Source organism: Furipterus horrens, unplaced genomic scaffold (genome assembly GCF_987537825.1).
Source record: "Furipterus horrens unplaced genomic scaffold, mFurHor1.1.pri manual_scaffold_1, whole genome shotgun sequence".
NCBI classification, from domain to species: domain Eukaryota; kingdom Metazoa; phylum Chordata; class Mammalia; order Chiroptera; family Furipteridae; genus Furipterus; species Furipterus horrens.
This window is the reverse complement of record NW_028327171.1, coordinates 171,797,069-171,814,682: the sequence shown is the minus strand read 5'-3', so window position 1 is coordinate 171,814,682 and position 17,614 is coordinate 171,797,069. Positions and strand designations below refer to the sequence as shown.

The 17,614-nt window shown below is 40.3% G+C and overlaps 1 protein-coding gene across 1 annotated transcript; it reads left to right on the top strand.

Moving 5' to 3' along the window:
* The first annotated feature begins 479 nt into the window (after positions 1-479).
* Positions 480-3,833, top strand: LOC150022297 (intraflagellar transport protein 70B). Its single transcript, XM_090268063.1, has one exon. The coding sequence runs from the start codon at positions 480-482 to the stop codon at positions 2,475-2,477; it is 1,998 nt and encodes a 665-aa protein (XP_090124189.1). The 3' UTR covers positions 2,478-3,833.
* Positions 3,834-17,614: the final 13,781 nt, after the last annotated feature.

Sequence of the window (17,614 nt, the reverse complement as noted above, 5' to 3'; positions counted from 1 at the left end):
TTGTATGCAGCACATAGTGTATAAGGCTCATAAATGCAAGGAACATAGGGCCATAAACCCTCCTCCCCGCCTAAGAGACCTAGGTGATACAACAGGCAGCCAGCAACCCCTCATCTACACAAGGAACCAAAAGCCAGTGAAACCCCGTTTGCTAGGCGGTGGCTCCATCTGACAGAGACTACATATCCCAGAAAGCACGGCGGCCATGTCCCAAGCAGTCTAGGTGTATGTGACCAGTGCATGCCGGGAAGTAGAGTTTCCGTTTCAGAACTGTCAGGAGGGGTTTCATCTCTCTTCCCTATTCACGACCCCTGTATCCCGTCTTCGAGGACTGGATCAGTAATTGAGAGACCAACGTCAGTTATTCCTTTACATTACTAACCCTCTCCTCCCGTCGCAAAGTAATCTCCGGAGAAGCAGCTTTCCATTTCCGGTTGGCTTGTTGCCTTGGTAACCACGACGCACAATCCTCGGCTATTATGGCAGGGCTGGGTAGTACGCCGATCCCCGACGGGGAGTTCACCGCGGTGGTGTACCGGCTCATCCGGGATTCCCGCTACGCCGAGGTGGTGCAGCTGCTGGGCGGAGAGCTCCAGCGGATCCCGAGGAGCCGCGCAGGCCTGTCGCTGCTGGGCTACTGCTACTACCGCCTGCAGGAGTTCGCGCTGGCCGCCGAGTGCTATGAGCAGCTGAGCCAGCTGCACCCGGAGCTGGAGCAGTACCGCCTGTACCAGGCCCAGGCCCTGTACAAGGCCTGCCTTTATCCGGAGGCCACCCGGGTCGCCTTCCTCCTCTTGGACAACCCCGCCTACCACAGTCGGGTCCTCCGTCTGCAAGCTGCTATCAAGTACAGCGAGGGTGATCTTCCCGGGGCCAGGAGCCTGGTGGAGCAGCTACTGAGTGGGGAAGGGGGAGAAGACAGTGGGCGTGAGAACGAGTCAGATGGCCAGGTCAACCTGGGTTGTTTGCTCTACAAGGAAGGACAGTATCAAGCTGCATGTACCAAGTTCTTCGCAGCCCTGCAGGCCTCGGGCTACCGGCCTGACCTTTCCTACAACCTGGCTTTGGCCTATTATAGCAGTCGTCTGTATGCTCCAGCGCTGAAGCATATCGCTGACATTGTTGAGCGTGGCATCCGCCAGCATCCGGAGCTAGGTGTGGGCATGACCACCGAGGGCATTGATGTTCGCAGTGTTGGCAACACTTTAGTCCTTCACCAGACTGCACTGGTGGAAGCTTTCAACCTCAAGGCAGCCATAGAATACCAACTGAAAAACTATGAGGCTGCCCAGGAAGCCCTCACTGACATGCCACCTAGGGCAGAGGAAGAGTTGGACCCCGTGACCCTGCACAACCAGGCACTAATGAACATGGATGTTAGGCCTACAGAAGGGTTTGAAAAGCTACAGTTTTTGCTCCAACAGAACCCTTTCCCCCCAGAGACCTTTGGCAACCTGTTGCTGCTGTACTGTAAGTATGAGTATTTTGACCTAGCAGCAGATGTCCTGGCAGAGAACGCCCACTTGACTTTTAAGTTCCTCACCCCCTATCTCTATGACTTCTTGGATGCTGTGATCACTTGCCAGACAGCTCCTGAGGAGGCTTTCGTCAAGCTTGATGGGCTAGCTGGAGTGCTGACCGAGCAGCTCCGGAGACTCACCATACAAGTACAGGAAGCAAGACACAATAGAGATGATGAAGCTGTCAAAAAGGCAGTGAATGAATATGATGATATCCTAGAGAAGTATATTCCCGTGTTGATGGCCCAGGCAAAAATCTACTGGAACCTTGAAAATTATCCAATGGTGGAGAAGATCTTTCGCAAATCTGTGGAATTCTGCAATGACCATGATGTGTGGAAGCTGAATGTGGCTCATGTTCTGTTCATGCAGGAAAACAAATACAAAGAAGCCATTGGTTTTTATGAGCCCATAGTCAAGAAACATTATGACAACATCCTGAATGTCAGTGCTATTGTACTGGCTAACCTCTGTGTTTCATATATTATGACAAATCAAAATAAAGAAGCCGAAGAGCTGATGAGGAAGATTGAAAAGGAGGAAGAGCAGCTCTCCTATGATGACCCAGAGAAGAAAACCTACCATCTCTGCATTGTGAATTTGGTGATAGGGACACTTTACTGTGCCAAAGGAAATTATGATTTTGGGATTTCCCGAGTTATCAAAAGCTTGGAACCTTATAATAAAAAGCTGGGAACTGATACCTGGTATTATGCTAAAAGATGCTTCCTGTCTTTATTAGAAAACATGTCAAAACACACAATCATGCTTTGTGACAGTGTTATTCAAGAATGTGTCCAGTTTCTGGAACACTGTGAACTTTATGGCAGGAACATACCTGCCATTATTGAACAACCCTTGGAAGAAGAAAGAATGCATACTGGAAAGAATACAGTCACATATGAATCCAGACAGTTAAAAGCTTTGATTTATGAGATTACAGGATGGAACATGTAGTCATATCTGGTAATGGGCATTTATCATAATGGCTCTGTTATCTATATTTGGTATTCTCTTATCTTTATTTGCCCTTTATCTTCTTTATATGTGTGGAATGTTTTACCCTTTAAAAATTGAAATAATTTAGTTGTAACTTTTTTCTTGAGAAATCTCACAAAATGAAATGTAATAAAAGGCACTTGAACCCTAGAAAAATATGAACAAATTTAAAAGTTAATGAGGAAATTGTGTTTAATACTATTTGTAGTCTCTGTGTTCTCTCTCCTTTGTGTATTTGTTCTTTATCCTGAGGGAACCCTGCATGACAAGATGACATTATCCAGGATGAGGCATTCTGAAGTCCAGGACTCAGTTAATGAATAGGACATCTGGACATTAATAATTATTTCAAGAATATTGTGTTCTACTCCAACATTAACCCTTGTAATTACATTAATTTACAGTGCATATATTTTGCATAGGCTTTAGTATTTCTTGGCAGAGCTTTTCAATACAGTTTTAATGTTTTGTCTAACAAAAATTTATGATATTCTAAGTGGAGTTCTTTTTGTTGTTTTTTATTTTATTTGTTTGTTTTTTAATATGCAAGACTCTGGGAAATTTTGTGCCATAAAACAATTGTGGTGCTATGGTGTGGAGACAATAAATAGTTGACAAATTTCCATGGTTTTCGTTTGCTCCATTTGTGAATAATTTGAATATGTGAATGTAAGTAAGATATAATAATACTGTGTTCATAATTGTTTTTTAGCAGTGATTAATAACAGATAGGTTTAGCCTCAGTTCTTAATTCTTTTCCTTGTATTTCTACTTAAGATACATTAATGCTAGAGTTTGTTTCCATGTTGTACCCTCTTGGAAATGGAAAAATATTGTATCTATTCCAATGACTCCATCACCCTCCTCTCTTACTCATACAATAAGTGAGATGATCTATCAATGAATTCTGAAATTGTATCTGGTAATTCATAATGCAAATATCTGGTATTACGCCAAAAGATGTTTCCTGTCCTTATTAGAAAAAATGTCAAAACACACAATCATGCTTTGTGACTGTGTTATTCAAGAATGCGTCCAGTTTCTGGAACACTGAACTTTATGGCAGGAACATACCTGCCATTATTGAACAACCCCCTAGAAGAAGAAAGAGTGTATATTGGAAAGAATACAGTCACATATGAATCCAGACAATTAAAAGCCTTGATATATGAGATTATAGGATGGAATATGTAGTCATGTCTGATAATGGTTTTTGGTTTTGTTACTTATATTTCACACCCTTTTAAAATCTATGTTATCCTTGGCATCTTTATATTTGTCATATATTGAGTTTTGTACAATAGAAATAAATATTTGGTTTGAGGAAGTTATCCATTTAATTAAGGAGAGTTGGGAGCATGTAGAATGAGCTAAATCAGTTTGTATTTTCTCTGCCAGTAACAGTCACCATGTCTTGCTTTCATGCAAATACTGCTAGAGTGGCCCTGGCTGGTATGGCTCAGTGGGTTGAGTGCTGACCTGTGAACCAAAAGGTTGCTGGTTCAATTACCAGTTAGGCACAAACCTGGGTTGCAGGCCAGGTCCCTAGTTGGGGGCACATGAGAAGCAAGCACACATTGATGTTTCTCTGTCTTCTTTTCCCTCTCTCTAAAAATAAAATAAAATATTTTTTTAAAATATTGCTATCTTTGTATAAGCAAGTAACCCTATATAGCAGTTTATATTCATCTTTAGGCTGTAAAAAAGAGTGTTACCAGAGCCAATGAACATTTTGCGTTGCTATGATTGCTAGCCCATTGGCTGGACCATTTCTCAACAAAGACAGGTTCATTGTGCCATTTCAGTATAGACTGTGCTTCCAATAAGACCAATTCTGATCTAATTGTATGCCTCCACTCCATTTTCTTAGTCCTTTAACAAAAGGCTAAACAAAATCAAATTTGAACCCTGGTCCAAGCTCTTAGAGAAGTACAAGTATTAAATGGATGATAATTTTTTTTCTTGATTATTTTCAGGTTATGAGAGTCAGCCCATGACTTAATTTTTCTTCTATAGTTTGGCTAATTGGTTGGTCTTTAGTTTTACAATGGACATCTCCCTTCATCTTTCATTTTTGGTTTTTCAGAATTGATTGTACCTCCTTGTGAATACTGACAAATATCAAGTGTGGAAGCTTTCTAATATGTTCAATGTAAGGAAAAATAAACAATGAAATGACCTTGAGTTCCAAACCCTTCACAGTCAAAGTTTAGGTCTTAAGAAATTAATTTATGCCTTGAGATCTCACAGTAATTTGAACTACTAGATACTCTTAACAGTAACTTCTGGCTGTACTATCTGATCCTGTATAAGCCATGTAAAAGAAAATTGCCTTCTTTTATGACCTGGATATATAAACAAGTCAGTAAGGAAATGAAATACATAATTGAATCTCAAATGAATATTTTCTGGTATTTGGCCTACAGTAAATGTTAATTCCTAAGGTGAATGTTTGTTGTTATTTTATTGTTGGATGCTATAACATATTGATTACTAGTAGGATTTTTGGATCTTTGCCCTTTTTTACTTGGAGATTTTGCTTACAATTCAAGCTATGAATGTATATAAGGTAGTCCTTGTTCTCTGCTATGGTTGTGCTAAGTTTAGAATTTGTGAATATTTAGAAATTATTTAATTCTGGTAACTTACCCTTTTAGTTTATCTACTAATGTATATACAATGAGTTCTGTCTGGGAAAAGTCCAGCCATTTTTAATATAACAAGAATGGTTTGCATGAGATCCATGGAACCTGGTAGCCAAGGAAGGTGATCTGGAATGTGCATGCATGAACAATGATAACTTCACTGCACTAGTCAGTGGGGGCAGTAGATGCCACTGAGTGAGCATGTGTACTGTGTGGCCATTGCATTCAAAAATGACCGAGCGAGGAGAGCAACGAATCTGCATCAAATTTTGCATTAAGCTTGAACATTCCTCTGCAGAAACTATTTGGATGATTCAGAAAGCTGCTGCTATGGGCAACTGGTGATTGGCAGCTTCATAGTGACAATGTGCCAACTTACATATCATGTCTCACGCAGAGTTTTTTTGTGAAACATCAAATCACCCACGTGACTCAGCCCCATACAGCCCAGATTTGGTGCCCTGCGACTTCTGGCTTTTCCCAAAACTAAAATCACCTTTCAAAGGACAGAGATGAGATTCGGGAAAATATGACAGGGCAGCTGATGGTGACTGGAAGAACTGTGTGAGTTCGCAAGGTGCCTACTTTGAAAGGGACTGAGGTGTCATTGTCCTGTGTACAATACTTCTTGTATCTTGTATCTTCTTCAGAAAATGTCTCTATTTTTCATACTACATGGATGGATACCTTCTGGACAGACCTGGTATTTTGGGGGAGAGGATACTTGCTTTAGATTCTTCCCAAGAATGATACACAAAAATGATACATAGTCAGGCTATTAATATATGCATTTTTAAATCACTTGTTCTTGAAATAATTAGAGCCTCTCCTGCCCCTGAGGTGAAAACCTCCAGCTGCCAGCCTGCCAGAAATCTGGAAACAGGAACAGGTGAGGTGAAGATGAAATGGAGATTTACCTGAGTGATTTACTTCACAACCCACCATGGATTCCCTTCAGTTCCAAATCTTGATAGTTAATCAAATGTTTGCTGCCATTAACAGAACAGGAATAATGGATAACAGAGTGAAAGTAACAGATGCCAGAGCTACTTCTGTAACTAACTCACCAAATCACATCATCAGTCCTTATACACTTGTTTTATCTAATACAAGGGAGAGGGGTCATGCAGACTTTCCAAAAGGACAAAGCCACAAGGAACAAGAAGGCAGTCCCTTGTTTATACAGCTTTCTCTCAGGGTATTTCCTTTTTTCTGCCTTCAAAAGATCTATTTAGAAGATAGCAGTGTTACTGCTGCAGAATGTATCACAAGATAAGACATGAAAACCTACCTATTTTACCACCCCTTTTCTCTTCTTTGTCAATTATAGGAACACTTCTCTGATAGCTGGCAGTTGAAACCACAGGAGGATGTAAAAACGGCTTATCAACCTTTTAGCAATGTATCAGGTAAGATAGCACTCTTATTATCAGAGTACCTTTAGAAATCATTTAACCACATTTTTGCAAGTCAAGATAATATTATTAATTAAAAGTGACTCTCCAGTTGATACAGCTAGAGAAGATTTTAAGAGAACTCACCAAAAGCACTAGATCCATACAATTTGTAGAATACAAAGAGCTCTATTTGTATACTGTAACTTCTTTTTTTCTTTTAAACTCTTTGACCTCAATAGAGAAAGTGACTGAAATTTTAAAGATGTGCAATATTTTTATCATTTAAAATATTCTGTGGCATTTGGAATTAAATATACTGTTAACTCTAAAGGACACTTGCTTTTTTGTATCCATAATTGTTTTATATTGAAAAGCAGAGCCAGGCATTAGCCAGATCATAATTAATTAATTAGCCATTACTATAGTGTGGTATTGTTTTAATATTCTCCTGGGGGGAGTGGGGAGTCTTTTCAAGGTGATTATTTTATACTGCAATACACAATTAATTGAGGATGTTTTGATTGTTTAATTAAATCATCTCCTTTGTATTTGAGCCAAGATTGATCTGTCACATACTGAAATACTGTTACAACATCATAATGTGGATATATTAGAAAGTTTATTAGACAATAGAGAGCTCTACATATTTCTAGTAGGAAAGATATGCATTTGTTTAAGTAGGACTGCCAATAACTTGATTCTGAATATTTTTAGATGAACATGTAAAGTGAGTCCAAGTCCTTTGTTCAGAAATAAAATTTGCACGTTTGTGAAATTAAACACATCATTACCAATAACTGGATACCTAGTTCAAAATAACTAATGGCTAAAATTTTACTGTGCAAACTGGACCCCAGGAAGGTGTGTGAGAAAGCATTAATTGCTATTATTATTCTATTTCCAATTAGTACAAAAAACAAATGCTTATGTTAAAGGACACATGACTGAAGGTTTCACCAGCACTCATGACAACTGCTCTAAAAAGTATGTCCACAGAGTGTCCATAGACTCTTGGTTTGTCAAGACTCACCAAGAAATAAATGGCTGGTTAGTGTTTCTGTCTCTGCTGCATAAGATCAAAGGCTATTCTGTGACTCAACCTCTTGGTCCCAGTTTTCCCAAATTTGCCAAAGCCATCTCCTATAGCTTATTCACTCCATATATGGAAGGAGAATATGTACTGAGGAATATAAGATGTTTAATCCTTCTTTAAGTCAGGAAATACAATATTTATAGCAAGAGATGGTCACACCCTGACATTGTAAAGCAAAAGAAAACTTCAGGAATTGAATCATAACAGAAACACTTTACCAAAAGATTCTGTTACTGTACAATAAAACACCACCTACCCACATTCGCTAAGGAGTGCTATTATTTTGTGGGTTTACTAGAAAAAGCAAAACTTCTTCTGTAGCTCATGTGACATTGTTGTTTCCAGGTCTTGTTCTTGTACTGAGTCATGACATTTAATGAATGTTCTGATGAAATGCTGAAGAACAGAGGTGAGCTATCCATGATCTGACCAAGCTGCTGAAAGTAGTTACTGGCCCCTTTCAGAAACTAAGGAGACTATTTTTCTGACAATGTGTAAGATTTACAATGAAATGATTGGCAAATTGCTAAATTACTCTAGAAATAATCATGTAGAATATAAAATGCAAAAACAAATGAATTCTTCTATAGTATTTATAAATATGACAAATAGATTTTTTAAAAATTACAAATCAGGCATTATGATAAACATTGGGAATGCACCTGCAACAATGAACCCAGGGGTTGAACTAACTCATCTCTTAAAAACATAAACCTGAGGCTCACAGGGATTAATATGATTTGCCAAATAGTGGGGAAGCCAGGATCAGAATCTAGGGTTTCTGGCTCAATTCCTGTGCTCTTTCCATTTACCATATTCCACCCCTTAGGTTTTTTCCAAATTATTCTGACTATCAATGCTAAGCATTTCTTTTTCCAGAACTATGACTTGCACTGCTTCTGTTGCTGGTGACTATTTAATTTGTGGGTTAATAAGCTTTTCCCAAATACACTTAGTGAGCACATTCCTTGGCTAGCCTAAATCATATTATAGTTTTTAAAACTGTGCTGGAGAGGACTTGTGTAGCCACCGCGTATTATTTGTAACAGACACAGATTTACCTGTGGTGCAACCTGGGTTGGAGACAAAGATCATTAAACCACCTGCTGTTTCATCACTTCTTTTTTTAAATATCACTTTGTATGATCCTTCCTTAAGTTAGGGATTTTCTTCTCTCCACAACAGTGTCTTCCCACCAACCACAGTAAAAACAGCTGTCAAAAGCCTTCTCTGCAACTCAAGTACAAAACGTACGTTTAAGGTACTTATTCAGAAATCACTATAGAGGGCCAGCTGCCTACACAAGTTCTCACAGAGTGTTACCAGAATCTTTTGAAACTTCATAACGCTTTACCTTTACTTGCAAAATCCTTTCAAGCCAAGGAATTAAATGCTTACACTCTTCCACAAGATAGGTTACTCAGTTTAGCTTAGCTCTTGGGGAGGAAAACTTAAGGGCAAGCTAAAACAAGAGAACAGACTGAGTCCCTGCTGTCTACCTTTTCTTTTCTTTTTCTTTTGTACTAATAACTCTCAATCGTCACTCTACATCAGAATCAGCTGGTAAACTTTTCAAAAATAGAGGTGACTGGTCCCTAACCCTAAAGCTTCTTCTTAATTTATGGAGATGGGAGTAGAAGGGAGGGATAGTTATTTTTTTAAGATTGTATTTATTTTTAGGGAGAAAGAAAGGGAAAGAAACATCTATGTGCTAGAGGGAAACATCGATTAGGTTGCCTCTTGCACACCCCCAATCAGGAACCTGGTCCACAACCCAGGCATGTGCCCTGACTGGAAATCAAACTGGCAACCTTTCGGTTCACAAGGGGATACCCAACCTACTGAACCACACAAGTCAGTGCAGGAGGGATCAATTTCTTTAAAGTCCTCCCAGCTAAGTATAATGTGTAGCCAGGATTGATAAGCACTATTCTATGCAAACGTAACAGTGACCACTGAAAGCATGCAAGCAGGACCTGGGAGGTGAGGGTGCACTCTGTTTGAGAATGAAATTATCTTGATACACAACCTAAAAAAAAATTATAAAAAATGTGTACATAGAAAAAAATTAGTGCATCTGAATATGTAGAAGTAAATAGAGAATTAAATTGCTCGACCCAAAGGAGCTGCCCTCAGTCTAAGTCTTACTGCTGCTTGGCAAAACCACAAGATAAACAACAATGTGTATAGTGACTCATACAGAAAACATATTCCTCAATTTCAGAATTTTCTTCACATTCCTTTAAGGTTGTTTCAGTAAAAGAGCTCAATAATAATAGAAAATTAAAAAGGAAAAGGAAACAACAGCAGCATTTTTTTCATGTATAGTGAACCTAAGTGGTGAAGTAAGGCAACTGAATCTTCTCTCCAGTGAGAAATGCTAACCTATGTACCACACTATTTCAGTTTTGGCCCTTTCCAGTCGTAAATCTCCTTATAGAAAAAGCTTCACACACATAAAAATAATAAACACTTCAGGTCTTGATAATCCCCACAGCCCTGCATTTCACCTATCAGGCCCAACTAATTCTGAGCTGTTGGCTTACATCAGTTTTCTAGAAGAACGAAGAAAGAAATCCCAATTCGAACTGGATGGTCCATATCACATCGGGGGATTGGGATAGTTGATTTACTCATATGATCTCTTTAAACATTTACCAGGAGAGGTTCTAAGACAGAATTTATTGCCTCCTCCTGCCATCTTTGGGCCTACAAAAAGCAAAGCAAAATCCTTCTATGAAATCTGAAACTCTAGTCGCTGATTTCCTGGCTGATGTCATTTGAAAGGCAGAGTGTAGTCCTTTGATTGTTGCAGCAGAAACCTGCCTCTCTCTGGGGTTTCCATCTGTTTGCCATCAGAAAGAACCTCTTTGGAGAACTACAGGAAATGCAGAGCACCCATTCCCCCCATAGGTCCTGGGATCTCTTAGTGTTTTAAAGGTCAACTGTTGTTAGGATTGAATTTGCTTACATTTTCCAAAAATAATAAGATATATAGAATTACATTGCTGTAACTTTAGTTTTCATTTATGTTTCGCCTATCATAGGCTATTTTGAAAAAAGTTTCCATATGATTTTAAAGCTACTATGCAAATGTTACCAAAATGAAAAGTCACTCATGGAAATTCCTTCTTTTTGAAGAAGAGTTTTCTAACTTTATGAAGTGTAATTCTTATTATAAAAGAATTTAGATTTGAAGCAACTTTTTCTGAGCCCGTTAGATCCAATGTTGCTTAAATACTTTTGTATCAAAAACCTGTTTATTCACTTTTTCATGAAGGGTCAACAGAGACTGTATAATAAATTACACAAAAAATTACATTATAATGACAGGAGGTTTTAAAGCTGATCTTTTACAAATCAGCTTCAATACCAATAATCCATTGTATGTAATGTGGGGTTCACAGTGGCACCAAGTTATAACTACCTGGGAATTGAAAGTATTCACTCAGCAATAAATACATAATGGTCGCCTTTATTTCTCAAGAAACAAAGCTTGAATTAATTCCACAGGAATGTTTAATAAAGGAAAGGTTTCATAAACATCAGCCTTTCTCTCCTCTCAGTTCTCCCCTACAGGTATCACAACGTGCGCAGTACCCCAACAAAAACAGACTCTCCATTATATTCCTCAAGGGGTAATTTATTAAATGTGTTTTTATAAATTGGACTTTCTGTGTTTATGTGCCATTTCCTCAGAGAAGCTGACTATAAGGATGAAATAGAAATAACACCACTTTTTAATATTTCTCAAGCCTCAATTCCTAGAAAAAGACAAGAATACAAAGGTCTTTTTATTCATCCTGTCAAATACCAGTTTGTTTCTATCTGGTTTCCTGGATTTCAGTATAAAATGAGGCACAATCCCCAGTGGGCAATAGCGAACATTTCCCTCAGCTAACTGGGGGAAAGGAAATATCCTTATTGAACCAAAGAACTGTGAAGGGATGGAGAGGGAATGAAGAAAGGTGTCAAGAGAGAGAATAAGGCACAAGGGAGAGGCCAGGTGAAGAAAAGCAATAAACAACTTACCTTTAACGGAAAAATGAAATTATGACTACTATATTTACATGACTTACCCACAAGGTATATTTACCTCGGCATTTTCCAAAGCATGGTAAGCACGTGAGATGATTAAATCAAATGAATTTAGTTGGCACACAGAACAGTTTTAAATAGCCATGTATTTATTTTATTGAGCTCATGTACACACACATACTACATACATGAGACATCAAACCTAAAATTTCACGGATTTTATTGCATGGGATGAGACTAAAATAAGAAATGACTAGATTGAAAGAAAAATAATAAGACTCGGAGTACTTAGCTATGGCAAGAAGCGTGTCGGTGATACTTGAATGAGGGAGTTTAAGAAATCGTGGATTAGGCAAATGGAACACAGAATTTCAAATGAGGGCAGGGAGAACCCTACACTTCCCTGAGCAAAAGTGGGGTTTTTATCCATTATTGAGTCAGTAGGTATTTGTCTAGGCCCTACTATTTTCAGAAAGCTGACTTCACATTTTAATACAGAAATCTGTTTGTTTTTGACCACCTAGTGCGAAAATTTACTCAGAAGAACGGTGCCTGACAAATTTATGAGAAAACAAGTTTAAACATCCTAAATCTGTTCCCTTGTCTGAAAGGTTGAGATTTTAGAGTAGACATTGCTCCATGTTCCCTTACTATTGAAATCTGTGTCTGATCCTGTTTTGATTTTTTTGTTTGTTTGTTTTCATTTCCCACAAACCTAACAAGTCCTTACTCCTGCTCGAAAGAGGCATCCCGCCATTAGAGGGGGCTCACTCTGCTTGAAAAGTGCTCCAAAAGGCTAACTTCCGGAGGTCGCTGCCCTCAGGAACAGGATAGGCACGCCATTTGTTCGCTTACCACGCTATCGTTTTCCTCTGAGTCAGAGCCTGGAGAGGATCCGGCTAGCTGATGGATGGGTCTGGCAGTGGATGTGCTGTCTCAGTTCAGTTTGAGATCCAGTCTGAAGTTTTCTTCGGAAGGATCTGCCGTGCCACTGTACAACACACCTTGCTCAAACAGGGAATGTCCTCCTCATTACCACGTTTTTCATTATGTGCCTCATAGTTCCGGGCTGACTAGGCAGGGGTCCAATGGTATTCATTTCGAGTTGGATTCAAGGTTTCAGAGTTGAATTTTTAAGAGCATCTGTTCCAACTTCAATATCACAAATGAAGGATAGCCACTCAAAGAATTTACTAGTGTGGAAGTAGGGACTATTTAGCTTATGTTAAAAAAAAAAATGATTTGCTGCCTGTTTGGTTCTGACTGTCACTAGGAGCTGGGTGGGTCTCAGTTTCTTTTTTGGTAAAATAAAGGCACAAAACCAGGTAACCAATAAGACCATTTCAGCTTTATTTTCGTATGCTCTCTGCCTCTAAGTGATTATTGCTTTGGCTTCCATTTGAAGGCAAATGGAAGACTTCTTGTTCGCTTTTTTGTTCATTCATCTTCTTTAAGTTTATAAATATGTTTACCTTTGTGAAAATATAAGGAATTAAAATTCAACTATATAACAAAAAATTGGAACTCCATAATGAATGCAACAATTAAAAACACGAGTATACTGGACAATAAGAGAATGTAGAAAAGTGAAAACAGTTGGAGTATTAAGGTAAAATTATGAATGATTTGTCTTTTTAAGAAAAATTTTATAACTATGCATAATAAAACATAATTCAAGAGGATGAAAAAGTCCACCTAAAAGGCAAAGCAGAGGTTAACAAGCATCAGACTGTACAGCTAGGAATTTTAGGAGGTGGAATGAAAGTAATCAGCAGACCCACAGCACTCAGCCCCAGGTCCCCCACTGCTGGTGTACTTCAGCCTTGCAATAAAGCTTCCCATTTTTCAGGATATTAAATTTGAGCTCAGGGAAAGCCAGACATCACGTAATCATAGTTTGGAATTACAGTATATATCTAATAAAAGCCCACAGAACTTGCCCCCCTGAAATACTCAGAATCTGTTAAAGGGCTATGTGTTTGCTAAGAAGGAGGGAGGTGGGAAAGAAATCGGGTGTAAGGGAAACCTTTTCAGAGAGCCAAGGCGACTCCAGACCAGGCAGATACTGCTGGCAGGCAGCTTAAAGTAAGGACTCCCCTCTCCCCCTCCTTCTCACCTTAAAGGACAAGAAGAAAGGAAGAGGGACAGGAAATCAGTCTGCACTGCAGAGGGAGGACACCTTGATTCAGACTGGACCTTAGGGAGGTCCACCCACAAGTGCTCTGTGGAGAAGGTGAAGTTTTTTCTCTGATGGCTATGTAAAATGAAGGCAGAAGAGAGTTTTGGTGATGTAGCCTACACATTTGGATTAATTCTAATGGAGACACACGGCCAACTTCATGGGTGGCTGTGCAGTCAGTCACACAGGGCTTTGCTTACAGGAGGACCCAGCCTTGGCTTCATCCTCTGCTGCTGCTGTTTTGAAATCCTCAATAATTTATGAACAAGGGACCCCATATTTTCATTTTGTACTGGGCTTTGAAAATGATGTAGCTGGTTTTGGCTAGGCATTTCTGTGAGGCTTTTCACAGAATACTGCCTATATTTCTTATATTGTTGCTCCATGGTCAATATTTTAAACATGCTTAGCTGTGGCCTACTGTGTATGAAGAGCTGTTTTTTCCTGTGTGTTCCATACAGCAGCCTGTGGTTTTCCTTCCAGGAGGATGATTAGTCCTTTCTCCCTTCTAAACTCCAGGTCAAAGCCCAGGTCTGATCATATACCATTCAGCTTGCCTTTGGCCTCTTCACGAATTTCCCTGAGTCCTATGCTCTTTATGTGTGGTTGCTCTAAGAATATGCTACCCTCTTAGAACCAACAGTAAAAGCAGTTGAATCCTTAAAATCTTGCCTAGGGCAAAGATTTGAGTAAACTTTTGCTGTTCTGGGTACCCCATATTGACCATAATCAGGCCTATATGTAGCAAACAACAGAGGCCCCTGAGTTTTACTGCATCTTGCCCAGACCTCTCTCGACCCACCCCACCCTCACACACAAAAGTCCTGAGGAGGATGAGAATCACCCTGGGTGATGAAGCTCTTAACCTTCCAGCTATATTCTCCTTCCCCCTGCCCTATCCCAACTCAGGGCAGAGCAGAAAAGAATCCAAACACTGTTCTGCACAAAAAACACTGTTCAGTGCCTCAAGGGGGAAAGAAGGAGAGGGAAGAAAGTGAGAGAGAAGAGGAAAGGAATCTTGCAAATCTGGGAAATACTTCTCAGTATCAATATAGACTGTATCATTCCTGAAAATGTGGCCCCTGGTGACACTAGCAGACACAACGTAAGAGGTAAAGTAATGAGCATGAGCATAGTTCACCCTTGTAGAAGTAGTAAAAAATGAACCTGACCAGTAGACTTCAGGTCTACTACCCCTTGCCACACAACAAGGAGCCCTCCTACCTGTTTTGTGAGGTTTAAACAGACAGAAAGGGCCTCTGTGGCAAGAAGAACAAATTGCCATCTGGTTTCTAAAATACCGATGACCAAGACGGCCTTCATATCTCCCGCAGCTTGACTGAACTGTGGATAGGCTTCTTCTTGACCTCCTTTTTCCTAGATCATTTTCTTTAGAAAACTTGTCCTTGTGATTGTTTCTCTGCCTCTTTGAGATACTGGGTTGTGGACCAGGTCCCCAATAGGTGTCACGCAAGAGGCAAGCAATCAATGTATGTCTCACACATGGATGTCTCTCTCCCTCTCTTCCCCTCTCTCTAAAAATAAATAAATAAATAAAATCTTTAAAAAAAAAAAGAGGTACATGTAAATCTTTTAAAAAGTCTCTTGCCAGTTTCGCAGCCCAAGAATGTCTTTTTGGAGTATCTGGGAGCAATCTCTTTGATATGTAATCATCAAAGGAGATGTACTGCTATCTCCCAGTTCCTGTGGGAGAGCCAGAGCCTAACTTCTTTGGGAACCTTGCTCTGAGTTATAAAACTACCTCCTGTTGTAGATATGAGAAATTTACTTTCCCTTGTGTCAAGCCAATTAGCAAACACAGATAGCCCATGATCATTCTCTGACCCCACTGCTTAAGAACACTACTACCCCCTGTTTCAGCAGAGTTGAGTTCAGAGCACTCTCCCTTAGGGCAAGGGCTTTGAACAAAGTCTTGTTTGCAAGTTTAACTCTGTTGTGACTTTTGCGTGGACACCAACCATCTAAATACAGTTAAACAAAATGTGCTGTGTTCCTGCAAACCCTGATCACTTTGCAGCATAAAAAGATCAGTGACTAAAATGCATGAGGCAGTGTCTCTTGGTTTGTGCATCTCCCCAGGGGGTCCTGGGAAGGCATATCTGGGTCAAAGCTGACATGTGAATGAAGGATGTCACCAACCCTTCTCAGTAACTGGAACATGATCAAGGAGCAGCAAGGAGCTGTCTGGAGTTGAGCTGCCCAATAGAGCGTTCACCTCACACCAGGCACTGATCTAAGCACTGTATAAACAATAATCATTTTCAATAACCCTATGAAGCAGAGTTTATTAATAGCCCCATGTTATCAGGTGAGGCACACCTCTTGCACCACAGAAAGCTTAAGCAAACTTGCTCAAGTTCACACTGCTAATAAGCATAGAGCTTTGGCATTTTGGTTCCAGTGGCTGTGTTTTAAGGCCAGACTACAGCCAGCACCAAAGAACAGGAAATCCCCAGGCCTTAGAAAGCCCTGTGAGACCTAATCAGGAAACTAGGTACGTGTCAGAGAAGTCTCTAAGTCTGTACCAGAGAGCAGTTCCCTCTTTCAGAACTAAGGCAGCCTGTGACAGCCTCTACAGCATTCACACACAATGGCCTCTATTCCATAGGATAGGACTGTTATACACCAGTATCCCACATTGCCTACAGCTAGAAAGGATTCCTACATAAAAGGTACTGAGATCTTTTCTGTAAATCAGCTTTCACTATGAGCACAAGCCTGGCAGCTCCAGAAGCAAAGCAGCCTATTTTTCTGCAAAGGGTTCTACAGAGGTGGCAGTGTCTGAGAAAACGATTTGAACAATAACCAAGTTCTTTCCTCCTTGCAGTTCTGAAGCCCAGAGTGACCTTGGCTGCTCTCTGCAGAATATGCTGAAAATGAAATGGCGGCCGTGACTTGCCATCAAGAGCAAATCAGATTCCACCTTCAGTGTGTAGAGTAGCTTTTCTTCTGGTCCCTTGCTCCCTTCCAACTTGCTTGCCTCCCTTGCTGCTTCCAGAAGTGCGCGAGACGACCTTTGACTGAGGGAGCTCATGTTTGCACAAAGGAAAGAAAGTGCAGCTTGCACTTCAACTACACACACACACACACACACACAAACGGATACATTCACCGGGTACTTCGTTGTTCCCGAGGGACCCGGAGGTCTCTGCGTGGCCAGCTCTGGGCTCAGCCGGAGGAGATCGGAGCTGTGGCGCCCAGCTCACCATCCTCCTCTGAACCTTCCTTTTTCCATCTGTGAAAAGCGAATCACAATATCTGCGCTTCGTACTCCCCAGGGCTGTTATGAGTCTCAAATAAGATCATGTATGTAAAGCGTTTTGTAAACTGTAAAATGCTTTACAAATGTAAGGGATTAGGATAAACCACAATACAGCTATGTTTTATGCTTTTATAAAACTACTAGCTGGAACTGTAGGAAGGGGAATCCCTCTGGTGATTTTTATTTTGGAAACGGGAGGATTTGGGTTTGCCTCCTGGACAGGAATTGGATTCCTGGCAGCAGCTGTTTATTCCATTTCGCGGGGCGCCGCACATATGGCCGCTGCGCGCCTCCTGCCGAGCTGACAATATGTACTACTTTGTTTGTGCACATCAAGGAAAAGCGTCTTTTCACCTCCCTCGCTCTCTCCAACTTGCCAAGTCTAACACCTAGGAAATAGAGACTTTCAAGTTGCACTTCGCCACCGCAGCATTTGTTTTTTCAGATGAGATCTTTTTTC

Bases quoted from the DNA above. Each gene is read 5' to 3' on its own strand.
- LOC150022297 (XM_090268063.1), top strand. From the start codon at position 480: ATGGCAGGGCTGGGTAGTACGCCGATCCCCGACGGGGAGTTCACCGCG.